The sequence below is a fragment of the Copadichromis virginalis genome, linkage group LG10, assembly GCF_057382275.1.
Source record: "Copadichromis virginalis isolate Kocher_CV1m ecotype Utaka linkage group LG10, C_Virginalis_male_GT1.1, whole genome shotgun sequence".
Classification (NCBI taxonomy): Eukaryota; Metazoa; Chordata; class Actinopteri; order Cichliformes; family Cichlidae; genus Copadichromis; species Copadichromis virginalis.
The window spans coordinates 16,007,083-16,032,795 of record NC_140627.1 but is presented as its reverse complement, the minus strand read 5'-3'; the positions used below and the strand labels follow the sequence as shown (position 1 = coordinate 16,032,795).

The following is a 25,713-nucleotide window of genomic DNA, read 5'->3' as shown; positions in this document are numbered from 1 at the left end:
CGACCTGTGAACTTGAATCTCCATATTTATTCTATTTGCTGTTGTCAGTGTTAATATTCCAAAAGGCTTAACAAAGATAATAGAGTTGTAATTCTTGCATCTACAAGTATAAATGCGCTCACGTACATTCACAATCATACTACCCTTAGCAGCTCAGAGGTCATGTTCCCCAGTGAAAAAGGGGCCCTGTCTGTTTCTCTCCTTTGTCCACAACTTTGCTTCTTGCTCATTCGCTCTCATTCTCTCAACACGCCTGGTCCCGAGGCCTTTGGTGGCTTTTTCTTCTTCTTCTGTTTATTTATTTAGTTTTTGTTTTTTTTACTAAAAACAAACGGGCTGTCTGTGCCTCCAGAAAACCTCCTCCTCACACATGCAGAAACCAATGCTCTTCCCACAGAATGAACACAGCACATTTGGCATCTTACTAATACCCGCTCACTCTGCTCTGTGTGCTGAAAATACATCTTTGGTTAGTGTGTTAGCACCTTTAGTGGATAGTACTGATTAGTATTAGTATTTCTCTGCAGAACCAGTAGATGCTGCAAGCTTCTCTGGGTTCAGTTACTAACTAGCACATTTGCCACTGAAATGAAAGGTTGCTAGAGACATTGTGTTTCTCTAAATGCCTGATGGTGGTTATGAATTTGTCTTTGGAAATACTGTTACATGTGCGACTGTATTTTGCGTAGAAGCCTAATCTGTTTGTTTATGATAGGGAAATGAACTCTTGGGAGCTCAATATCCTGGAGCTCACCATGATGTGTCTATAAAAGCTGTACTGTCAAAAACAGACTGTTACACGAGCTCTACAGTTTTGCTGAGACAACACAATAATAGTGAGTTAGGGGTTAGGAACTGTTTTATTAGACAGCAGTTTTAGACATCTAGAACTGTATGACTACTCTATATATATGTACGGCACTGCCAACATAACAGACAATATAAAGGGTTAATAGTAAAGCAGCATCTGGTGCGTCAGGCTCTGCTCTACATTTTCTGTTTCTGTGTTCCATCTTCACAGGAAATAGGAATATTGCGCTCCGGCCCAGGAGATGACCGAGGTGCTGTGATTGTCAGTACACCATCACACGACAGACTGGAGGTGACCTCGGCACATGTCACACCAGAAGGAAGCCTGTACTTCCTCAGAAACTCTCTTGACACATAGCCGTGGTCATCCTGAAACAGAATTAGTGAGTGCATCAGAACAGTGTGGCTAAATTTATTTTCTGGTGTTAAATTTGCTCCTCTGACCTGTCTGTCTTCATGTTTGCCGTGTATTGTGATGAAATCATCACTAACGCTGACAGACAGCTCATCAGGGGAGAAATGCTTCACATCCACATAAATGACATAGCGATCCTTTTCCAAGCGCATCTAAATACATACAGTAGAGCAGTGAGTCAGCCTGGGATAAAAACCCATACAAATCTTGTTTAATGAAGGACTGGCACCTGAAAATTACACAAACACTCATGATATCAGTGGAGGTTTTGACTCTGATGATCATTAATCCAAACCTCACAAACGAAAGGCCATAAAACACTGACATTTGTGCGTAACTCCCATGATGTAATAATCTTAATTACACAGGTGAACTGTACTCTACCTCACTGTGTCCATTGTCGGGCCAGTTGAACCAACGCATAAACAAAGGGCGCATCCAGGGGAAGGACCAGGAGAATGGCCACATCATTGGCCAGTCAGTGAGAGGTTCTGCCATGGAGAGGTCAGGAAATCGATGTGGGAACGCCCGGCGGTACCAGGGATACTGGATGGGGATATCCATGGTGAGATTCCAAGAGGGTTGTAATAAATGACGAGGCAGGCTGACTAGGTCTGATTTGGTTTGAGATGGGTGCTGCTGTGCTCTCCTGCACTGAATTTATAGGTCTTTCCCTCCCATCCAAGCCAGACTTTGCCTCTGTTCACCACCTCTGCACCTCCTCCCCTCCGTGACCTCCCATGCACACTTGCATATGGACTCTGCCAACAGCCTGATCTTTCTGGAACAATGATCTCAACTGTTTATCCCTCCATCACTCCCATTGTTTTATCTGTCTGACTGAGACTGGTTCTCTCCCTCGCCGTTACCCTCTATCTGTCCCTGTTCTCTCGGTCATGAGGTGACACTGGCTAGGAATACTGCTGACATCCTCCATGCTCATTCCCCAGGAAATGCTCCTGTCTGGTGTGTGTGTGCCTGTGTGTGTGTTTTTGTGAGGGTTTGTTTGAGGAATAGCTGCCAGAGCATTAGCCTGCTGTGCTCTGAGTGCCAGGAGCTTTAGGTTTGTGTGTGGAGTGGATGTGTGACTGAATGGGAACTGATGAGTTTGTAAGGGCCAGCATTAGATGACACTGTGCGTATCATTTTGCTATGAGCTCAGATGTAAAATATGAAGTCCTTTGCGTTGGTTGTGCCAATAAATTTCTTTCATCCTCCCAGTCATGTTAGTACTGAAGGCTATATGCATTAAATTATATCTGCAAGCATAGAGGTTCATCAGAGGCTTTTAAACCATCACACCATGAATTTTAGTTTTAGTGCTTTGCAGACCAAGCCCAGGCACTGTGCCTGAGCCAAAGACCAGTCCAATCAAAGCTGGAGTTTTTATCTATCATTAATATAAATGCCCAATATAAATGTTAGGTTTATGGACAGGTCGAAATGAATTCAAGTAAGAAAGCAATAAAGACACTCCAAGGTACTAAAGCATGAGCATGGCAGGTAGCAGTAAAAGCCCTGACTGTAGTGAATTAAAGGATTTGTATTTTACTGATTATAAATGAAAGCTTTGTAAGTGTAAAACATTATATGTTTAATCAGTCTTTGTTAAACTGTTACCTTTTTAAAACTGTCCAAAAGCTCAGCAGAAATATGTGCTGAACCTTTTTCTTTTCTTGCCCTTAAGGCCTTTCAGGAAGGCTCTCCAAAACGTGGTTAACGTTGTTTATCGCAAACTATAAGTTTTCCCTAAACACGGGAAACTAGTTTTCATTCTTAAACCCAACAAAAGAATAGAAAAGAAACAAAGAAAAAGACAGGAAATACGGTATCCACAAAGTCGGCCCTATTAGCGTCGCTTGTTACCATGGTGATGTGTCTTGTCCCGGTCTCTTAGACTGGAGCAGTTTTGTTGGTGTAGTTGGAAATAACCAACATAAATGTGCTAGCCGGTCAGAATCGTTTTTGTGGACGCAGAAATGGATTTACCAGCGTCGTATTATGGGGAACTTGATCAAAGAAACCCAGTACTTTCAGCTTTTAAGCGAGAGATTAACTCGTTTATAACGCTGATGAAACAAGTGGCTTCGTCGAACAACCAGGACAACAGCACTTATGCTAAAGGGTGAGATGCTAAAAAGCCAAGTCAGCGCTAGCTTATAAAGCTCATATTGACTGATTATAGGAAACTTTAGCTTATTAAATCAGGCTTATTTAAATAAATTTTTATAGCTAGTTGCGTGCAGTTTTTATTACCGTCATTGTTCCACTAAAATGTATTTAGCTAATAATAAATGATACACTGTGTAGCTTATAATTATTATGGTGTTTATGATTTGACCATAATATATGGAAATGTTTGATAAGGTCCAGTTACTAGTCTCAAACACTTGGCTTGTACTTAAGAAAAGTCTTGAGTGCACCATTTACATTTTTTGCTTTGCTATAACTGCATGTATCTGCTGTATAAAGCAGGATTGCAGTGGCCTTTAATAATAACTTCAATATCATACTGCAAGCTATACTTTTTAGGAGACGCTGACAGTTGCTGCTAGCCAGCATCATTTTTTTTAAAAAAACCCAGAACAACCGAGTCGTCAGCGTACATCACAGCATAATTAAAGGCTTTTTCCTATCATGCATCCACTGAATGTCCTTGTTTAACTTTTTAAAAAGATCATGTAGAAAATGAAAATAACAATGTTCAGTTTGTCAGTATCCCAAAAAACAGATTTGAACATATTTTATATTACATAGATCTTGAACCAGTTAGAGATCTCTTGGTGTTGATGTTTGCTTATTTATGTTATTTATTTTAAAGCTATGCTTTTCTGAATTCATTTTCAAAGGATTAAAATTCTGGTGGAGATATGGAAAAAGTTCAAACATCGACTGCCTTTGAAACTGTACCAGGAGCACATGTTGCAGATTGCAGATTTTCTCTTTGGAATAAAGGTATTTGACAAATCCCCCAAATTAGAATACCTACTAATATTTGGTTACCACAGACTTTTTCTTTGATTAAATATTAATTCAGTCTGTGAATTACACAGTTTTTTCAGTCACTATTGTCAGTCTTGGTTGCTGTGAATTCTTTGTTTTACTACTTGACTCATTGGTTTTGTTCTCAGTATTTGCAATCTTGGTTTTGCTGCAGTAAAACTATAAGAAGCCTTTGGATATGTTGTCTTCTGCGCATTAATTACATGTTAACACATTCACAGTGTTATTTTTCTTCCCTCTGCTTCTTCAAGCTGTACCAGCTGGCTCTAAGGCAGGGCTACAGTCTCCACCTGTCACAGTTCAGCTCAGTGAAAATAACTGACATCACAAATGTGGATCAGTTTATGGCCTGCTTCTTCCCCGAAGGGCTTGATACAGACCAAAATACCTTTGCCATGAAGGTAAGGTACACATCACTGTGTGACTGTGTGTGTCCTGTGTATCTCTGTTTAAAATGCTGTGTAATAACTGTTTCCAGGATTTGCTTTGTTGTTTTATGCTACAAAGAAAGTTTACTACATTGGCTGAGGTCATTGACATTTTGAGACATTTTTGTTAAAAATCTGCTATTATTCTGTATGTATCCATGTGTCTGTGCCTGTGTGTCTGTCCTCTATATGTGTGTGTTTGTGTCTGTGTGTGTACAGGTACGTGCCATGCAGGGCTGTGCCCTGTGTATATTTGAGCTGGAGAGACAGCACAGTTTCCTCAGCCAAAAGGGGCTCTGTAAACTGCTGCGTGTGCTGAACTTCATGAGGACCATGATGCAGGCATTTCAGCAACACGAGCACCTCTACTGGCAGATATATAATGGTATATTAGAAGAACTTGTATAATTCAGTGTGATATTTCTATCTAGGAGTAATCTTGGTAGAACAAATTGAGCTCTCAAAATTTGAAGATAAAAATGAAAATGAACTGTTCATAAACTGTTTATCTACTATTGTATTAAGTAGTAATGTATTTCTATCTCTTGTCATCCAGGTTCATTACACATTTACAATGTCTGCCGTTATTTGATGACTATGCAGTGCAGCGCGCAGGTACTGTTCACTCCTGCCACTTTTCACTTCTGCTACTCATTCCTAAAGCAGGGATGTCAAACATAAGGCTCACAGGCCAAAATCAGCCTGTCAAGGTCTCCGATCTGGCCCACTGGGTTACTTTAAAAAATGTGAAGAAAGGCATACATTTGGGGTTTTTAACTGTGATTTGTAAGTTTTACAACTTTTCCTAATGATAAAGACCTCATCTATTGCCATTCATACTACCGTACATCAAAGTAAGCAGTAGATAAGCAAACAAGTTCCAAGTTTTTTTTACTCAGTCAAAGTGGGCTGTATCTGGCCCACGATGTGAAATGAGTTTGACACCCCTGCCCTAAAGGAAAATAAAAACATGAAGGATGGTGAGAAAATCATGTGTGACAGAGACTGAATGTCTAACTGAATGTTGGAATATGGCTTTGGACTGATCGTGAGTGACAATATTTCAGTTTTAGTTGATTGAGCCTCTGCACATTGCAGAACACACAACTAAATCTGTGTAATATTGTTATATAATGAATGTAGTGTATAATAAAATTGTGTAGTTGTCTTTTTAATACTTTGTGATACTCACAGCCTCCGTTTGTCATCCTATTCAGGCACTGGAGTACCTCCTGTGGGCAAGCATCAGTTTGGAGTTGTCCATCCCTCTGATGACAGCTAAGTATCTGCCAGTGATCGTCACACTCTACTGTGCCGTCTGCCAGTGTTACTATGACAACCATGCTGAGGTGCAGGCGGAGGTGAAATACGTCAGCGTCAGACACCTACAAATACACGATTTGATCCATCACAGGCTGATCTAATCAGTAATAAATGCTCATTGTAACTTGGTGTTGATCTTTATGTAATTTCCTTAGCCTGCCTGCTGTTAATCAGCACAAGGCACTAAATTATTCCTCACACTTGACTGTACAAAAAGAAAGTCTTGCTGGTATGGTTAACCCATGAGTATATTTGCTAACTACATTTGTTTGTATAGTTTATTTTGAAATGCAACCATCATATTGTTGCAATAAAAGTTAATTGGATTTGTGTGTCCTCAAATGCTCTCAGGAATTTGCCCGGAGAGCCCTTGGAAAAATCAATGAATTAGCAAAACTCGGGGAGCACAGTGAAGTTCCTGCCACCAGAGAGACTCAGAGAGCTTACAAAGATGCCTCCATCAAGGCAAGAAACTTGTCCTTGAGATACATCAGCACACTATGTTGTTGTGATAAAATGCTGTTGTTTCTCAGTGTGTTAGATACAGCAATTTCCATACTTACATGCTCACAACTGAATATAGTCACTTCTGAAGAAGCTTACTTACCTTGTCAGTGTTTTACAGTATTGATGTGCTCTTCTTTGGTTAACATATGAAAGGTGATTGAGAGCGTTCTGTTTTTCAGCTTGGTGCCATGATTTTCAAGCGAGCAGCATTTGAGACCCGAAAGAGACCCAAAACCCTGTACAAGACCAAAATCAAAAGCACCCTGAAGGACATACCTAATGTAATGGGATCTGCTTTACTGCCATATCATCATATTTAATGTTAATTCTTACTTTTAAATGCAGTATAATTTAGGGGCTCTTGTTAGTTGTTTAACGCTGTATACTGTGTTATCACCTTTAAATCTTCTATCACTCTATGCATTGCCTTTGTTGGATTTCTTTAATAATAATAATAATAATTAAATAACCCCGTGCCATATAGTTTAATTGTTTGAACCCTAGATTTCTGTTTTAGTTCTGTTTGTTTTTTACAACCTGTTTGCTTCTAAGGAAATCTAATGTTGTGAGTCGGTGTTGTAACTAAAATCACATGCCTATGTGTGTGTACTGTAGGTGCCATGGCCTCGTACCCCAACAGAGCGCCTGCTAACAGGCTTGTTTGAGTGCAGTGCAGCACAGTTCCTGGGCATTTTGGAAGCACTCTGGGACAGCAACACGCGGCCACTTCAAATGAGAATGCCTGAAGATCCGGAGCTACAAGAGGTCTACCTGGAACTCCTGTCTGCTGGAATTAGTTTGTTATCTGGTTAGTGAAACAAGTACACAATAAAAAACATTTTGTGATTTCAGTAAGGTGAGGGATTCTGAGTGGGTAATGTACATGTATGGCCGTGTCTGTCAAGGTGTCACTGGTGAGCAGAGGTATGATGACCACCCGTGCCTGTCTCCTCTTGTACTGACACAGAATTCGACTCTGATAGATTTAGCCATTTCAGGTGAGTCATTTTGGTCCTTTATTACAATGAGCATGTGTGTTTGTTTTGTGCATTGCTTTAAAAGTCAGTATGAGATAAGGAGATGTGTTGTGTTGCTAGGAGAAAACAAAATACCCGTCATGTCTGCAGTGAGGTTCATCAAACTGCTGTTTCAGTACAAGCAGCAGGATGCATTTACTGAACTCAGCACAGAGATGCTGCAGGTTTTGACTGTAAGTAGCACACAAGCAAAAATGCTTTAATTCATATTAATGAGAAAAGTGGAATACATCAGGTTTCACATGCATTTCAAGATTGATGATTCGGTTTGGGGCTTCCACTGTTTGAATGATCATCAGGGAAGTTTTTATTTAATTTGGCTTTCTCTAATCACAGAGTTTGGATGGCCAATCATTCAGGAGGGGAAAGCAGGAGCTTGCTTTGCTTCACAGTTTCAACATTTTGCTGTCTACCCAGAGGAGCCCTCCTAAAGAAGACATCACAAGCAAAGGTAGCAATATTAAATCTGCCACATACAGACTTATTAAAATTTTCAGGCTCCAAACTTTTATTTTGAAAAATAAACCTTATTAATAAAGGATTCATTAAATAGCTTTCTGCCTCCCTGTCCTTGAATTTTGTGCTTTTAAGCTGCTACAGAGTTTATCAGTATTTTTACCGCATGTAATACATCCAGTTTTTATCAAAATTAGCCAGCAGATTAGTATATCTGGAATCTAATTTTTCAAATCAGCTAAAAATTCAGCATGCTAGCACAAAGTCTGAGTAATGTTCAATCAATATTGTGAGAATAGAGCTGGTAAAGGTTTAGATATTTCACTGAAAGCAAGTAGGTATTATGTAACTTCTGTCCAGGGATCACCACTTACCTAAATCAAATAGAGTACATATGAGAAATGTCAACTGCAAAACATGTCTGGATCTATTTTTTCGTGATGTTTTTAGGTCAAATAATGTACTAAACATTGATTAATTGTTAGTATGGTGGTCAGTGGTGAGCTTTGGTTCCTCAGATTATTCCAAACTAATCTCAGCAATCACAATATAAAGTGGTCATGTTCTTTTATGTTTCCACAGACCAACATAAGGCTTCACTTTCTATGAGTGATAAACTGATGGATCTGGTAGAAACCCTTCACAAGTCCGTCTGTGATTCTGCTCCTGTAAGTTTCTATGCCACGTACTGTTTGCAGGTGTTTGTGTTGAGGATAAAGGATTAGGGTTCAGGCTAAAGTTAGAATTCAGAGGAGGAGATTTATAAGCATTTAAGCTGTGTGTGTTTGTGTCTGTGTAGGAGGTGCAGCCAGATGCAGACCTGATTTTGGATATTGTGTTGTTCCTGTGGGGTAAGATGAAAGCGGTGATACAGAGAGATCCTCTGCAAAATCATAACAAGGTATGTGTTCAAAAAAACATTTCCTGCGGCTGCTTCCGACTTTATTGCTGTTAAATATAAAACTTTGCATAGTACATTCATGAATTTTCATTGTTCTGTTCATTTGTCTTTTTTGCTGTTTGTAAATCTATTTTTGCAGTGGTTGTGGTGTCTTTATGTGTTGTATGAGGTGGCCCTCACCTGTGACCTGGCAGCTGTTGACTGTATCATGATAGCAGAGATGAGCCACACACTGGGCATGCTGCTTGAGAATGCAGCTGAATATTTTCTTGAAACTTCAACGTCAGGTGCGAGGTTATTTTCTGCCACTTGCTCTGTTACGGTCTGCTGGAGATTTAAAGCTATTGTTGTTTGTACTGTATCTATTTGATCTTGCACCGTCACAAACACATACGTATGCATACGCATACGAACATGCACTACAGACACAAACCAAAGCTTTGAGAATATTTTTATTCTCATGTCTTATCTCCAGCAGTTTGCGAAAGAGACTGTGATGATGCAAAGCCAAACTCTTTCTCTATTCTTGAGGTATGTAAATAGACTGGTTGGGCATACCATCAAAATGTGAACAAATGACATCATACTGCATGGTGCTATTGGGCAGTGTCCTGTCTCTTGTTTACTGAAAGTATGAAGTGAACTTTTTATATGTGTGTTTGTGTTTGCAGAGTTCAAGCACAGAGCTGCTTCAGAAAGTGTGTGAGGTGGTAAAGAGGGGTCTCGAAGCTTTGGCAAAGGGTGCGGCTACGCTGGCCCCCCAGGACTGCTCAGCTTTCACTGACTTTGCGTTCATGCAGGTACACAGTCATCTTGTCCCACACGCATTTCTAGCATGTTGGTAAATATTCTTTCTCACATTTACTGAGTTTATTTACTAAATCTTGTATGGGCATGCAGTTTTTCGTTTTGTTTTTTTAAATTGCATGTGTTCTTCTTCTGATAGAAATTTTGTCCCCTCCAGTCATCGGCTTTTTCCACAACCTCTCCAAAATCATCAAAACACAGAAATGAAGACGATGAAGTAAATCTGAAAAAAGGAGAGGTGGAAACTCAAACAGAATCTGACTTTAATGGCTGTCGACAAACTGAAGCCACATGCACGTATCTTCTGATCAAAGATCTCCACCTAGAGTTGGACATTGTCCTCCACAGGGCTTCCCTCAAGTTGCTGCAGCTAAATGCAGGTCAGAGTTGTTCTGGTGGTTTTACTCACCAGTGATTTTGGACAAGTAGTTTAAGCTCTGCACTGACTGAAATGGCAAAATATTGCTACTTCACACTTGCACATTTATAAACAGAAGTTAAAATCTGGCAACAGTAAATCATAGTTAGAGGGAATTAAATACATATGCTTACCGACAAGTTGTATGTCTGAATATAATATAAATTGTGAGTAAACTGTCTTTGTTTAGTTGTAGAGTCTGAACTGTTGGACCGGATCAAAAAAAACAAGGTGTCCAAAGCTCTGTTCCTGATCCAGAAAGCTTTGCTGGTGTACAACAACATGGAACAAAGTGACATCAGTGAAACCAAAAGTCTGCTGGAGGTTAAACAAGCAGAATACTTTCACGACATTTGGTTGATTATAGCCACATTTTGACTTAGTGGTGTTTAATATTAGTTTTAAGGACATGTGAAAATTATACTGCTGTGCGCTGTTGATAGGATGCTGCTACCCTCATAGAGAAAGCAGGTATGGAGGAGAGAAAAGTGTACATGTCCTCAACTCCTAATACTACATCTGAAGATAAAGGCAAAGTAATCAAGGAGGACGGACAGAGCCCTCCACCTCCTCCTGTCCTACTCTCACGCAACAACCACTCCATGACCTTTGCCCCAGCACCTCATAACTTAGAGGGACAAGTGAGATTTACATTTAATTAGGCCATCATTTTACTAATCTTAATAACCTAACAGTGAGCAAATAATCCACACATGTTCAACACTTTTTGAAATCTTTCCTCTTTTGTTTCCTTTGAGGTGTGCTGGTACCAGCTTTGCAGTCGGGTAGCTGAGGGCATACACCGGAAAGTCCGGCTTGGAGACTGCAGCCTGCCAGGAACTGGAAATATGGTGCAGTTTATTTCTTCACAGAAGAAGAATATCAAGTGTAGTGAAACTCATTTTTGTCATTATCACTTACCTCTGTGTATATGATTTTGTTTCAAGGTACCTGCTGTATCTGGTGAGTGTGTGCTGAGGGTGGAGGGTCTGGAGCCCAATCAGAAGTATGTGTTTGCTGTTGCAGCATACAACAGTCAGGGAGAGCTACTGGGCAGCACTATAGGGGGGACAACATTACCACTGTTGGCATCCATGCCTGTACCACTGCTCTCTGCTTGGGCTCATTTGGCTAAGGTACAATTTCAAGCTACTCTACACCTGTACCAAGTAGACAGAGAAAGGTTTGGGCTATGTTTTTAGCCTTGTTGACTTTTTCCTCAGGTGGCTTTTCAGACAGAGCAGTATGCTATAGCAAAAAGAGCCTGCAGAGAACTTTGGAGCCACTGCACCTACCCTGACAGTGAGTCCAACAGCACAGAGGGTAGACTAGCCACCACAGGGTGAGGAGGGAAACACACACCACACAGTACCTGTCAAGGAATTTTCTTTTTTGTTTTGTATTTACTTACCTCCTACTCTGTCTTCATTTATCATGCTAAAGACTACGCAAAGAAATCCTGCAGTACTCCTCTCTTCACTTGTGTCAGCTGTTTCTCACGTCCATCTTCATAGAGACAGAGATCAACATTCAGCAGGGATCACTCTATTGGGACTCATTCAGTGACAATGGACCATTTATCTGGGAAAAAGTAAATACCTGAGTCTTGTTGAGCACTGTGCAGTGACACTAACTTATACACTTATTTTGCATTTTCTAAATGGAATGCTCTTCCTGTTTGTACGCAGGAAGCCAGACTGGAAGAATGCGAGCGAATGCTGGTGGCCATGGACTTGGCGATGTGTTTGAATGATGCGGCTGCTGCTTTGCAGGCTGCAGTTAGCTGCTACGGGCTCCTGGCACCTATAATGTTCCATCAGATTACTTGTGACTCTGTGGTGCAAGTATGCAACCACCACGTCCATAAAAGTATCAACAGTATAACATAGTAAGAACTATAAATGAATAATCATACCTCTGTTTGTGTTCTGGTGTTTAGGTACTAAAAAAATGCTTGATGGTTTTGGAGGAGAATTCAGGTCTTCTAAAACAAAAATGGACTGGAAACACCTCAGAATCTTTTATCCACATGATAGCCTGCATCACCTACTACCTGGCAAAGGTGTGTGTGTGTGTGTGTGTGTGTGTGTGTGTGTGTGTGTGTGTGTGTGTGTGTGTGTGTGTGTGTGTGTGTGTGTGTGTGTGTGTGTGTGTGTGTGCGTGCGTGCGTGCGTGCGTGCACATAGTGTTCATGTTAATGTGCGTACAAATAGATAACCTTTTCTAATTGTATGCACAAGTTTTAAAGTGTTATACATAAAAGTTTTGATTACTTCTTGCACTCATTGTTTGCATGTATATATTTGCACTGCATATTGGTTGACAGCGCTCCGTTGGATTTACCACTACATAAAATCTTTTTGTATAGTTTGAGACCATGCTACAATGCCAATCCATTTGTGTATTTATTATTTTGTGTTGACTTTTACTTACATTTACAGTGACTCACATGGAATTTAAAATAAGAATAAAATCAAAACTTTGTGCAAACTAACTGGGAACTCTTCTGTTCTTCCTGACAGACGTTGCGTGTGCTCAGGAAACACGAGATGGCCAAAGCACTGATGGACTGTGGCTGCAGGCTACTTCAGGATGTCTATCATGCCCAGCTGCAGATTAGGAGACTCACCAATCAATCTGAGGGTGTAAGAGCTGTTTTCTGGATGCTGTTGTGATATATTATGTATATACTTAAGTAAAGTACGACTTCTAGCATTTTTGTGCATTTCCATGTGTATAGCGTAAAACGGCAGATCAAGCCACAGTCAAGAGTGAGATGAAAATAAGTCGTCAGCTGAAGGCACTGGAAAGAAAGAACAAGAAAATAACAGTTTCAAAAGGAACACACACCCCAGAGCCTGGTAATAAACACATGTACTCACACTGGTCCTGTTAGTGGTGTGCAAAAGTCTCAAACCATTCCTTATTTCTTTGTATTTTGGTATGTAAATGGGAAATTGGTGCAGTAATTTAGTGAAATGTGGAAACATACACTGAAATATAGTAAATAATGAACATCTTTATTCTTCAACACAGCCTAAACTCTCTTGGGGAGGCTTTCTTGTGATTTGTAAGTAGTCAGGAATTCAGGAATCGTTCTCCGAGCTTCTTGAAGGACATTCAAAGCTCTTCTCTGGATGTTATCTGCCTTTTGTTCTGTTCCCTGTCAACATGACCCTACACTGATTCAGTAATGTTGAGGAAAAGCCAATCCATTAGTGATATTGTGTTTTTCTATTCAGCCCTTACTGCATTGACGATGTGTTTGGGATCGTTGCTATCCTGAAAAATGATGCTTTCCAGATGATAAGCATCTGGAAAAGATACAATTTAAAATTATTTGCCAAGTCGTATGTGGCTTAATAAAAGCATTTTCTGAAAATGGTCATGTACAAGCACTAGACTGAAAATGAGTGACAAAATAGCCAATGTCCAAAACCCTTCAGAAAGCCTCGGGTGTTGTTCAACAACACTTAAAAAATTACAAGGTTGACTCTTTGAAACAAATCAGGAAGAAATGAGGGATGGCACAAGATTTTTGCACAGTAATGCTTATAGAAGAAAGTTTGCATTTTTGTTATAAATCCTGTAATTTTTGGACTGATTTCTATGTATTTTTTCATATATTTTTCCAGAGACTTCTCAGACACTAACCGTCTCAGAAGATCCAAACTTATTGTACGAGCTGATCTCCAGTGGCACATTAAAGGATGCCTACATGCACGGTAAGCTGTATAGTCTTTCATATTTTTTTTATGACGTAATTATTAGTATTGCTAATTCGTAGGTTTGTTCGTGTGTGTGTGTCCTTGATAGTAATGAAACTCCGACGCAAGGTGTATTTTACTGAGTTTGCTGCACTGCTACTCCAAAGAACCATGAAAGAAGGCCACACAGACCTTGTGTTGGAATGGGGGCAGAGCATGTTTCAGTTTCTTTCCAGGTGTGCTTTTAATATAAAGCTCTTCAATATATTTTTAAAAGCTAAAGACACCTAAAGATATCAGAAAGATATGAATGTCAGTTTCATTAAGTAAAGTTCGTGAATAGTTTTCTCTTTGGCAGCCGTGACGAGGCGATGGTACTGTCCACTAAATGTTTGGAGGGGCACGGTCAGATTAGAAAAAGAAGTGGAAACCAGAATGCAAAAGGAAGCGAAACCTCCCAGGTGATGATACAACATGTGCACACATGCATGTAGTTAATAAGGGCAGGAAATATCTGAGTTACACTGACAAAAATGTACATTACATCTCTGAATCTTTGGCTCACCAGGCTCAGTTTTAGTGCCAAAATTATGCTGCGACTTGAGAGAAAACTTTGTTTTTACTTTGTTGCTGCAATATCAACTAAAAACAATAACATGTGCTGCCCTTTAAACAGCACAAGAACGCTTCTTCACATGATGATACAAGAAAGCAAGCAAAGCATAAACTGGCACAGAATATGCTTTTGAAAATGAGGACTCACAGGTAGAGTATCTGTGTTTTTGTTTTTCTGTTTTCAGGAGGTTTCTTGATCATTTCTGTAAGTCCATATATAATAAGTGTGTTCATGTTTGTAGGGAAGTGCTGGCTATGGAGAACTTGCTTGCTATGATTTCATCTGTGATGCAGCGCCAAAAGAAGAGGCTACAGCTGAGGCACACTTGCGCTGTGGAGAGGGTGTGGAGATCACACCTGAACTACTACATGGCTCAGGCCCATTTAGCAGTGTTTTACCAGCGTCTGCCCCAACAACACAGAGGAGACCTGAAGCAGAGGTTCACACACAGAGATGCCAGATATTATTCTTTACTTTTTCATTTTTTTTTCTCTTTGTAATAAAAGACTCACACTGAATACAAACACTAAGAAACAACATTTTTCTGATTGATGCTAAGCAGCTTTGCCTTGTTTTTGGGTGGCAATGTATTTACTTTTACGTGTATTATCTGAGCTGAGATACTGTAGTACTTCACATGGTTGACTAATTATAAAATGTCCTGCACTGTTTGTTCTTTTAACAGATACAGCCAGTTTCACCCTTTGTGTTTTTCTCTGGCTTACTCTGGTGTCCTGGTATGGAGGAACAACTCGCAGCAACATGAGTTGGAGTCTTCAAATGAAGCTGTTTTACATGAAGACTCATCTGATCACATGGACTATGTGATGACAGCTCACAAAGATAGAGGAAGAAAGGATGGTAAGAAGAAAAAGGCACACGGAAAATAAAGTGAAGAGAAAAGCTAGCATCTGGTCTGTCTGTCAACATTTGTCTTAATCTGTTGTAGCAGTTGATGGCTCTGTCGCAGAGGACAGATGTAAGGAGGGAGAGGGCTCTCCTCATTCTGTGGAACAGCAGATGGAGGCACAGAGGTGCACTGGTGCCACACTGCTGGAGTCAATTAACAAAGTTGCTGTGCATCTCCGGAGAGCGATGGTACCATTGATACATATGTGGATGTAAACTTATATATGACTTTACAGTGACTTTACATCTACATCCAACTCCAACCCTCTGCATGTCCTCCTTCACTACATACGTGAATATTCTCTGTGGTCTTCCTCTTTTCCTCCTTCTTCAACAGCCTTTGTCCAGTATATCCACTCCCCCTCCTCTGCACAACTTACAGTCCAACCTGAGCTGTCCCTCTGATGTACTCATATCTAATACTGTTCATTATTTTCCAGGTGTTGGCTCATCGTGGCAACCACTGGACCACTCTGCAGTGTGTGTGTCAGACACTGTGGGACCAAAGCTGCAGAATCACTGTCCTTGTACAGAGAGCTGCTCAGCTTGAAACTCCATGTACGATTACAGCAGAACAGCTGCACAGTATTCTCACCCCACTGCTGGTGCTGGCCACTGACTTTATCATGGACATGCTGCAAAAACTAGGGGTGAGCTTCACATATTGCTATTTGTACTAATAGCTGCTTTCTAAAAACTTGCACATAGTTTTATTCCTAGGAAAGTATAAAGGCAAAACCACAGCTTACATGTCACTATGTGTACTTTTACATTTTCATCTGCATTTCTGCCCCTGCTAGCTCTGGAGTTTGTATGGCAGTGACTTGACTGAAGATGAGCTAGAGTCCAGTCTCCACTTCTCAGTCCCACTTGATGACAGCACCCAGGTGGATCTGCGTTGGGTCCGCACGTTGGTGTTGCACACTCTTGAGTGGCTCCATGACAGTGGCAAGTGGGAAAGCCTGGCCCACTTTGCTTTACTTTTCAACTCATACACACGGTGAATAAGACGTACTACAAATCTTCTTCTTCTTTTGGCTGCTTCTGTTAGTGGCTGCAACAGTGGATTATCTGCCTCCATCTAAACCTATCCCATGGATCCTAATCTATCACATCAACCCTCTGCATGTCCTCCTCTCAGGTCTTCTATAAGACTTATTACAAATAGAAACATTTGTTAGGGAGAAGTAAATCAAATGCTCTTTGAGATCTTGGCATCGCAGGAGATTTGAGTGGGGTTGTTGTACTTTGCATGAAACATAAATTCACCATAAGAAACCAGGAAAACTCAAAATCATGTAATATAGAGAAACTTGATGAATACTGTGTTTTTTCACTTGTTAATGACCAAGACATTTAGTTCCTCACAATCTATGTTCCTGACAATGTTTTGTGTGTTTGTTTCCATCTATGTAATGATACTAGGGATCGGTATACTGTTATCGTAACTCCTCTGCTTGTCCACGCCCAGAGGATGTTACTTGAAAGAATAAACTCTTTTGGAGGCCCTTCATTCCCACAGCCACACCATGTCAACACACAGAAGGCCACTGGAAAAGAGGTAGCACAGACCCATACACAGAAACGCACACACAAAGCATAGCAAAAAAAAAAGTGCTCGTGTGCATGGGTGAATGAGGCAAGTCGTGTAAAGCGCTTTGAGTTCTCAGATAAAGTAGAAAAGTGCTGGTCTATTTACCATTTACACTCCCATTTATTGTAACTGTGGCTCACTTAGCTACCACCTGAGATACCACCTTTAAATCAACCTCAGACTCCTCCTGTCTATGTGTCAAGGTATTCTTGGAGAAACCAAAGTTGCCCCTGATGCATTTATCAGAGTGTGAGTGTGTGTGAATATTAGAAATAAATGCTTAGGTATAGCTAAAAGCACCTTATGAATGTGTGTGAATGAGATTTTAGTGGGACGCTCTTTGAGTAGAAAGGGGCTATAGTACCGGTCATCATGTGTTGGTTAAAATCAAAGTGTAAGAAGTAAAACTAAGGCAGTACAAATGGTTTTATACAGAAATATTGTGGAATATTTGAAAAACTTAAATTATTTCAGTTAAATATCTCATAACTCACAGCACCACGGAATCTATGTTTGTTCTAGTTGCAGTCCTTAATTAATCTCTTGTGTCTACAATCTTGCATTGTCTGTATTGTGCAGTAAATGAGTGTATACTATGCTTTTCAGGTGACCAATAAAAGTTATGCAGGCTGCCAGCTTCTCAGTGGTCGGATCCATCACGCCGCACAGAAACGGCACCTTCACAAAAAAGCAGCACTGACAAACTCGATTCCTCGAGAAGCGGTTGATCTTACAGGTTTACACAGCCAAACAGCTCATCTAAAATAATGTTAACACTGGTTTGTGTACAGTAAATAGTAATGACTAAATACCAGAGTAAGAACTAAATGTTAGACAATAACTTATCAATTGCAGCAGCGCAGGTGTCATATTTTCATGTACATGCTGTATATTTAAGGTGCGGAGATACAGCACTCCATGTCCCTTGTTTGTGTCCCACTGGATGTAGAGGACACGCTGAGCTGTTATCATCAAGCTCTTGAGAAAAAAACATATTGTCTTCAGATGTTCCAGCACAGTCGCTCACTGCTTGTGCTGCTTCTGGCAAACACACAACCCTGTAAGTTCTTCACTGTTTGAATAACACATACACATGTCGCACACAGTATTTTAAATTAATACTTTTTGCACTGCTTGTGTCCCTCGTGAGGTTTTATGATACCGACGCAGCATTGTCGGAGCCGAGGTCTCAGCCATTCAGCGAGCTTTGTGAATTTCAGTCCCGTTGTTATGCCCACTCCAAACATCCAACCATGTGACCTGACAGAGGAGGACTACAGTACTCCAGATGCTATCTATGGCTTGCCTATCAGCCGTGACCACTTGCAGACTATCATTTCTGCATACTCCACTTCTATAAGTACGAGAACAAAAAATGTTTAGAAACTGTCGAGACTTTTATTGCACATTTTACATAAATAAGGCAAATATCAACAAATGCAGACTAAGTGACCTTACAGCAATATAGGATGAAGACATATGAGCACATATTTCAGTGGGTCAGATGGTTTACTGTCCTTATAATTATCATTCACCTTTTCCTCAGAATACCTGAAGGCTAACAGCCGTGACTCCCTCAGAGTTCTGGCTCTGCATGAACTGGGAAACCTGCAGTTCTACAGTGGAAACACACGGTTAGCAAACTGTTGTACACGAGTGTGTTGGAACAAGTCTTCAGCCTTGTATTTAAATGCATTTACTTGTATTTAAATGCATTTACTTGTATTTAAATGCATTTTCAACCTTTTATCAAAAGCAAAACTCAGATTGGCATAATTTATGATTTATTATGGTAAGAATTTTATTCCTGGTGTTTTTTATTTCCAGAGCTGCTCACTCATGCTGGAGTAAAGCCGTAGATTGTGCCTTGAAGAGCTCAGGTGTTTTGGAGAAATGGGATGGCGCGTCGCTTGGGAATGGCTCCCTGCAAGAAATTCTAAGGCAGGCTGGAATGTGGGGATGTCTGCAGGCGGCTGTGGTCACCGCTAAGATAGCACAGTAGGTTTCACTGAGGTTTATCATTGACTTGATGTGTTTTTTCATGGGTTTTCCAAGCATACACCTTTAGGTTTCGCCAACTCCTGCTGCATGTTTTTTGGTTCTGCAGGTTTATCTTAACTTCTGATATCAACCAGCGGACAAAGTACTGTCTCCTGTCTGCTTACCTGTTTAAGGTAAAACACATGGTTTGAGCAGATATACTGTTGCGTGTTTTAATGTGTAGGTATGCATGCGTATGCATTCATTCCTACATGCCAAGGGCAAAGCATGTAATAGACACCCAGTTCTCTTTGTCTCTCCAAAGGGTGAAATGGACACGCATGCATAAGCTGCATTACCAACAGGGGGAGATAATACATTTAGGCCAAGACATCAGTAGTGAGCAAAAATTGTATAAAGTGCATTCTAGAGCCTTTAATCGCCAGAAACGATTAAGCTAGGTGCCTAATATGTATTTACATGTAAATATGTTAATAATGTCTATGTAAATGATTTCCCCTGATTGTTTTAATGTTGTCTTGAAATAAAATATCTCCCTCTGCTGTTATTACAACTTACTGCAACTTCTGCACATGTGTCCACTTCATGCTTTGGAGAGGCAAAGCATGAAGTGGACACAGTGGACTGGAGTGTCTATTACACATTTTTGCTTCCTTCTTTAGAGTTTGCTGTGTTGCTCCATGGCTCAACCCCAGGCAGACCTCCAGTACGCCTCCTACAGCATCGGAGATGAGTTGCTCCCTGGAGTTGACCTTTTCTCCGAACCCCACAGGCTTCACCTCGGCACAACTGTGTCAAGCCTGAACTTCATTTGCCACTGGCTTTTAACCACTGGCTACTGCATCATGGTACACATACAAAAACACTGCCCGCTATTCATCAGTGCTTATGATAAATAACTGGCTTTGTGTTAAGTTGTGTTTGTAATTTCAGCTGCTTCCTACACTAGCCCTCTATCTACATTTTGTTGGGACTGTGTGCAGAGACGTACAGCACACTGTCAAAGGCAAAATATTGAAGGTCAGAATTTGTTGTTTCTCCTGTGTTTGTATTCAAGTGTTTTGCTTTCATGATGGATTTTCTAATCTGCCTGCGTGTTTTCTGCAGATACGTGCCCTTACTGAACTGTGTCTGTTCGCTGAAGCTGTGAAGGACGCAGTTCAGCTCACACGTGGAACAGGTGTCCTTCTGCCTCATGGACAATACATTGCCAGTGCCTGTGTCCAAGTAAGAGCATTTTGTTTTTAGAAGCTGAAAGAGAATTTTCAGTGTCTTTCCACATTTTCATTTTTTTCATTTTCAGTACACTCGTGTCCTTTGTTGTCCTGGTACTGGGAAAGGTTTTGTTAATGCATTGAACTTATGGAATCATCCATATGGAATTCTTAATATAGTAATAGTAATGATTACATTGTTTTTTTTGTGTATATGGAATATTTCACTGTTGTTGAGATTATTTCAGTTACACTTCTGGCCTTGTGCAGTTTTGGCCTTCTCCTTGAAATGTCATGTGCAGTACCCTCTCAGGAAGCCCGTCATATCTGTTTTAAACTGTGAGCTGGTCTGTCTTGTGAGCACTGCAAACTTCTGGTTATCACGTGGTAAAAAACTGATTTGAAACACTGCAACATGCTGTTTTTCTCATAGCACAGTGATTAGCACTGTTGCCTCACAGCAAAAATGTCCTGAGTTTGACTCCACCACCAGGTCGCAGCCTTTCTGTGTAGAGTTTGCATGCTCTCCCCACAACCCTGATAAGAGAACTGATGGATATATGTCATAATTTCACATATGTTTTTGCTTTCTTTTGTGCAGCCTACAAAGACATTCTGTAGCAACGAGTCTCTTCTGGACAATGCAGAGGTATTCTCCACATTACTGTAAAGTCACACTTCAGAGTTTAAGTCTCTTAGTCATACTGAATTGGGTCAACCCCCTTGCCCATTCCTGTCATTTTGGCCTTCCAGGCAAATTTGAAAATACAAGTTAACCAGATATATGCACATGAAGTCACAAACATATATACACAAGTACTGTACTAACCTCTTTTTTGTCTTTGTGCTGCTCTTTTAGCTGCATACAACTTCTTTTAAATAGATGCTCTCTAAAGTGATCTACTTCATTGGATTCTTATGAATGTAATCTGTGTGTTTGCGGTGCTTGTGTTAAGGCTTTGGAGGAACTTGTGAACTGTGACTTTACTCCAGAAGTCTGCACCCTGTATGGACCAGCACTGTGCCTCAGATTTAACCTTGCTCGTGTTCAACTAGTTCTGGCACTTACTAATGCTATCGCAGGCTATCCTGTGCCAGGTCTGTAATAAGAATAATTCTTTCTTTTGTTTTGTTTCTGTTTGAGGTGATTTAAACAAGAAGATTAGAGGTAAAATTGACTCTAAACTCACATTTAATATATGCGTTCACATGAAAAAATTACATTATTGTATACATAGTGCTGACTGTTAGCAAAAAAATTGCAATCTAAAAAGATGATTTGTCCATTTTTTATGGGAGTAATAAATTTGCATACACTCACATTAAAATATACTGTTCTGTATTTGTGCCCTAAATGTTCAAGTTCTCTTTAAAAGCAACTTCAGTGATAGAACAAGCTGAGGATGAGGCAGTTTTGATGCTTTACAATTGTGAAATTTCAAAAGTGTGGATGTTTTGCAGATTCTGTGGAGGGAGAAGTTTGTATCAGTGTAACAAGTTGTTCGGTGGACCCAAAAGATGATGAGCAGGACAGTCCAGACACTGATGACTGCTGTCCAAAGACAGGAGAGCAGAAAGTTCTCAATCTTGATGCTAAGAATCTAACCCCAGAAAGGATAAAGGTAAGACTCTTGGGAATTTAAGTTTTCTGTATTTCACACAGTAAATAAAGGACTCAAGGTTGATCTGCAGAATGTGAACGATGCCAAAACACACAATAATTCCACATATTTTTTCCTGAATTCCTCTCCTGCTTTTGTAGTCCTTTAGGTAACATTTACGCGGACTTTTTGATAAGACTTTCTAAAACCTCACTGAAATGTATGAAAACAATATGACCGAATTATGTCAGGCTTAGTAAAATAATTATCCATTCACAAGTACAGGGTAGGATGAGGTGAGGCACACCCTTAAGAAATATGAAGTCAATTCTCTGCCATTTGTCATCTCTTCTGTTACAGTTCCTTTTGCTGGAACGTGCCTCCTCGTGGTTAAACACCATTTCAGAGCAGCTTGAATCTCATTCCTTGTGCAAAATGGAAACCCTGGAACTGACGATAGAATCCAATCTTCTAAAGGGCAACCTCTACATGCAACAAGGACATACGGCACTTTGGTACGATGACTTTATGCATGTCTACTGTGTACATGTGTATATCTTACCTATCCTAACCATTTTTATGTCCCCCCCCCCCCCCTTCAGCTTTGACACGGCAGTTTCATCTTTGAAGCTGCTCCAAACATCACCTGTGACTGTGAGAGGATCCTGGGCTGTAAGTGATTGGGCAAAATATTTATATAAAGCATTAACAGAATCGAGTAGGTTGATCCTTGAATGCTTGGTTACAGCAACTGTTACATTACAACCAGAATTGAATTTTAATTCTTTAAGTAATCATAATAAGACAGCAGAAATGATTTGTTGTATACATGATCTTTCTTAAGGATGATAAAGATTTTGGTGAGTCAGATGCCCAGAATGGAGACTGTCCCGGAGTAGTTGAGGCCAGTGAGAGGATTGGAGTTCATCTGTGGTTACATTGCCGCTTGGCTCTGGTCAACAGCTTGGTTGCCCACAACCCTCGCACCATTGAGCTTTTACCAGGTCTGGTCATGTGTTTGCTGTCTTTTTTTTTCAAAGTGGTGGATTGTACCACAACTTACTACAAACATTATTACTATTACAGTCACTAAAAAAAGATCACAAACTCTTTCTCTTTCTCATTTTTCACATTATAATTTTATTATAATTATTAATATTCCTAATATTTTTATTATTATTATACTTTTTGTTAATTTACGATGTATGTGGCACCATCTTTTCAAGGTAAGAACATTAATGAGGAAGCAGCCCGGGTGTTACAGGAGGGTCTTGATGAGTGTGCACTGTGGGGAGACCTTGACATTCAAGCCCTGCTGTTGGTCGAAGGTGCCAGACTGGAAGCCCGGAGAGGCAAGACTGACAACAGCATGACAATGCTGCAGGTACCATTGCACACAAAGACAAACACATTTTTTTCATTCTTTTTTGCAACAAAAGTAACGTGTTGAAAAAAGCATTAACAGAGCAGGAGACCAGAGCATGCGGTGTACATGTCTGATGGGTTGAATTCCAAGGCCATGCAGTCCTTGATTTAACCTAGATTTATACATGATCTTTGAATAATTCGGATCAGTCTATACGTGATCCAAGTTTGAAGAACTCCCTCAAGACGTTCCAGAGATTCTTGTGTTCAGCAGAATGGGACAGAGGTCAGTTAGAGACCCCATTCTCTGGTCTGCTGAGACAGTGGCTGTTAGTCACTGTTTATAAATGCAGGTAAATATAAAAAAGCTAAGAAAAAAAGCTAAATGAGATTAGATTTAGGTAAATGCAGTCACTCTTTTGTTCTCAAACTAGAAATAGAACGTGGACACTCTTGAGTTGGTGGCTCACATGATCAAAAATCTTGTTGTTTTTTTGACTTCATTAAAACGAATGAAGTGTGCACATTAGAAAGTGTGATTTTTGACGTCATGGATTGAGCCTGTATTTGTGATATAATTATCAGCATGGCTACACTGAACGTGCAGTGAATTAAAGTAATCACAGTCTCGGCGTTCGCCGTTTGTCCCTGTGTGTAGAAAGCAGTGAGCCTGCTATCAGGACGGACACGCTTGCCACAGAAGTCTGTCATTACGCTGGCTCAGGCCACTTTGCTGCTCAGTGACTTAAGAGGGGCACAGAGTATCACACCTCTACAGCTGATGCAGAAACTGCTGAAAAAGCAGGCAAGTGAAGACACAAACACTAACACACACATATGTGTACATCATATTATCGCTGTATATTCTGAAAGCAGACAAGCATAACATCATAACATTAACATTGATCTTTTTCCCCCTCTTCTTTCAGCTGTGTGATTTTGGTGAAAGTGTGGAATTAGTTGATGGAAAAATGCGTCTCTTTCCTCCCGGACCAAGAAACATCTACCTCCCATACTTCAACATACTAAACCAGACCAGTTTGCAAATTGGTAAATGAGGAACATTCTGTTTATCATGCACCACAAAGTACAACTTGGTCTTATGAATGTCATGAGTTTTAAAAGTATATATTTACAGACCAGGCGACTGATAGGCAGACGGCAGCCCTGGTATTTAGAGCTATGCTGCAACAAACAAAAAAATAAAAATAAAAAGTTCATAGTTTGAAATTTAAAATTCAATATCTCTGAAAATGGATTTCATGCAGAAGGTGTGGATCGTGAACCCCCACCTAGGATTTTACACTATACTCACTGAGGACATAGATGATGTTCTGTTTCCAAAATCTTCACCATTAATTGATCTGGTCACTGTTTTTTAAATCAGGGATTTATTATTCAGACTTTGAGTATTTTACAAACATATTCCGTTGTTTAATGGCTTTACTGGAAGCCCCAGGTGATCTTTTTAAATTACTATTACTAAGATATTTAATTTGCTGTCATTAGAAGGTTAGGAAGATCACTACTAATATTTAGTTAGTATCACTACCAACTAATAGTAATATTAAAAGTTTAAATTACTACATTTTGGGTAATTTTTCTGTGAATAAATGTCTAGAAATGTCATTATTCTTCTGCATCGCTTTCTGCAGGCAACATCCTGGGTCAAAGTAAAATGGAGACACAGGTTTCTGCAAGCCAGTCATCATAGTCCACTTCAAGGCAGACTTTGCACCACTCTATCCAGAATGAGAGCGACTCGAGCAATTTCATCTCCAAGCAATCCAACCATCTCCAGTCCTAAATTACTTAAATGCATCTTTTGTGCATATTTAACGATAGAGATGGATGCTGAAGGCTTTTATTTTCCTGGAGACCAAGAGTCTTGTGGACAAGTTTGTGTAGCAACACATTCTTTTATCAACTTAAGAGCAAAATAAGAGCCAAAATACTGTATAGTTTCGCATTTCTGGATATTTTAAGTCACTTTTAGTTAAGGTCTAGAATAAAATGAAATGGTATGCATTAATTTAGCGCCTTTTAATCTAAGGTACTGAAAGTTCTACAAAGCAAATGAAACGCAAATGTTCATTTATCAAGTCACACACACCAAAAAGATCAGCCATGGGTTTGGTGTCTTGTCCGAGGACACTACTATGCGTGAAATTGCACAGGCTTGAACCACCAACCCTGCAAGCTACCCCACAGCTACACGGTGCTACCAGAACTCTGTGTAGTTTTTGTTGTTCTTCTTGTATGTTTATCTGCATCAGTAAATGGGTCAAATAAAAAAAACACAAAAGAAAAGAGTAGTTTCAAACTGACGTATGAAATATGGGAGCCAGACATCTCTGAAAAGATGGACACAGATGTTAAGTGACGACTATTTGGTATGGCAATGCAATGATACAGATAAGTAAAAGTATTCATATTTTGATCAAGTGTGGGTAACAAGTGCTTTCTGTCAGAAAAGGAATCCTTAATCTCTGAATTGACTTTTCTTTTTTGTTTCACAACAGGGTTGCACCTTCACCTGGATATTCTTCTGCTATAATTACACACTCTTTCTATCTTTCATTTCATTTCACCACACAAATA

The 25,713-nt window shown here is 40.0% G+C and overlaps 2 protein-coding genes across 6 annotated transcripts; one reads left to right on the top strand and one right to left on the bottom strand.

The window, feature by feature from the left end:
- Positions 1-841: 841 nt before the first annotated feature.
- LOC146700116 (alpha-crystallin B chain-like) lies at positions 842-3,150 on the bottom strand. Of its 3 annotated transcripts, none has more exons than XM_085470188.1 (4): positions 3,092-3,150; positions 1,610-1,771; positions 1,255-1,377; positions 842-1,179 (listed from the first exon to the last, which is right to left on the bottom strand). In XM_085470188.1, the coding sequence occupies exons 1-4, from the start codon at positions 3,092-3,094 to the stop codon at positions 988-990; spliced, it is 480 nt and encodes a 159-aa protein (XP_085326314.1). In that variant the 5' UTR covers positions 3,095-3,150; the 3' UTR covers positions 842-987. The 3 variants fall into 3 exon arrangements, with proteins under 3 accessions (XP_085326314.1, XP_085326315.1, XP_085326313.1); XM_085470189.1 differs by lacking the exon at positions 3,092-3,150 and adding an exon at positions 2,846-2,905; XM_085470187.1 differs by lacking the exon at positions 3,092-3,150 and having other exon boundaries at positions 1,610-1,789.
- On the top strand, positions 3,120-25,552 carry cfap54 (cilia and flagella associated 54). 3 transcript variants are annotated; one of them, XM_085470179.1, is made up of 57 exons: positions 3,122-3,350; positions 4,075-4,180; positions 4,480-4,629; positions 4,876-5,041; positions 5,213-5,271; positions 5,874-6,017; positions 6,331-6,444; positions 6,666-6,767; positions 7,102-7,294; positions 7,392-7,484; positions 7,584-7,696; positions 7,860-7,974; positions 8,562-8,647; positions 8,779-8,880; positions 9,020-9,167; positions 9,356-9,411; positions 9,552-9,680; positions 9,827-10,067; positions 10,296-10,429; positions 10,549-10,746; positions 10,864-10,956; positions 11,053-11,241; positions 11,329-11,447; positions 11,549-11,696; positions 11,794-11,949; positions 12,045-12,167; positions 12,628-12,750; positions 12,846-12,966; positions 13,741-13,830; positions 13,922-14,048; positions 14,171-14,273; positions 14,489-14,577; positions 14,670-14,867; positions 15,114-15,289; positions 15,378-15,526; positions 15,778-15,987; positions 16,138-16,337; positions 16,763-16,898; positions 17,538-17,667; positions 17,881-17,991; positions 18,082-18,291; positions 18,478-18,565; positions 18,759-18,929; positions 19,039-19,105; positions 19,595-19,780; positions 19,866-19,952; positions 20,040-20,159; positions 20,748-20,795; positions 21,103-21,244; positions 21,608-21,768; positions 22,108-22,262; positions 22,350-22,419; positions 22,592-22,751; positions 22,974-23,131; positions 23,771-23,917; positions 24,042-24,162; positions 24,768-25,552. In XM_085470179.1, the coding sequence occupies exons 1-57, from the start codon at positions 3,205-3,207 to the stop codon at positions 24,824-24,826; spliced, it is 7,536 nt and encodes a 2,511-aa protein (XP_085326305.1). In that variant the 5' UTR covers positions 3,122-3,204; the 3' UTR covers positions 24,827-25,552. The 3 variants fall into 3 exon arrangements, with proteins under 3 accessions (XP_085326306.1, XP_085326305.1, XP_085326304.1); XM_085470178.1 differs by having other exon boundaries at positions 17,830-17,991; XM_085470180.1 differs by lacking the exons at positions 24,042-24,162; positions 24,768-25,552 and having other exon boundaries at positions 3,120-3,350; positions 17,830-17,991; positions 23,739-23,838.
- The last annotated feature ends 161 nt before the right edge of the window (positions 25,553-25,713 follow it).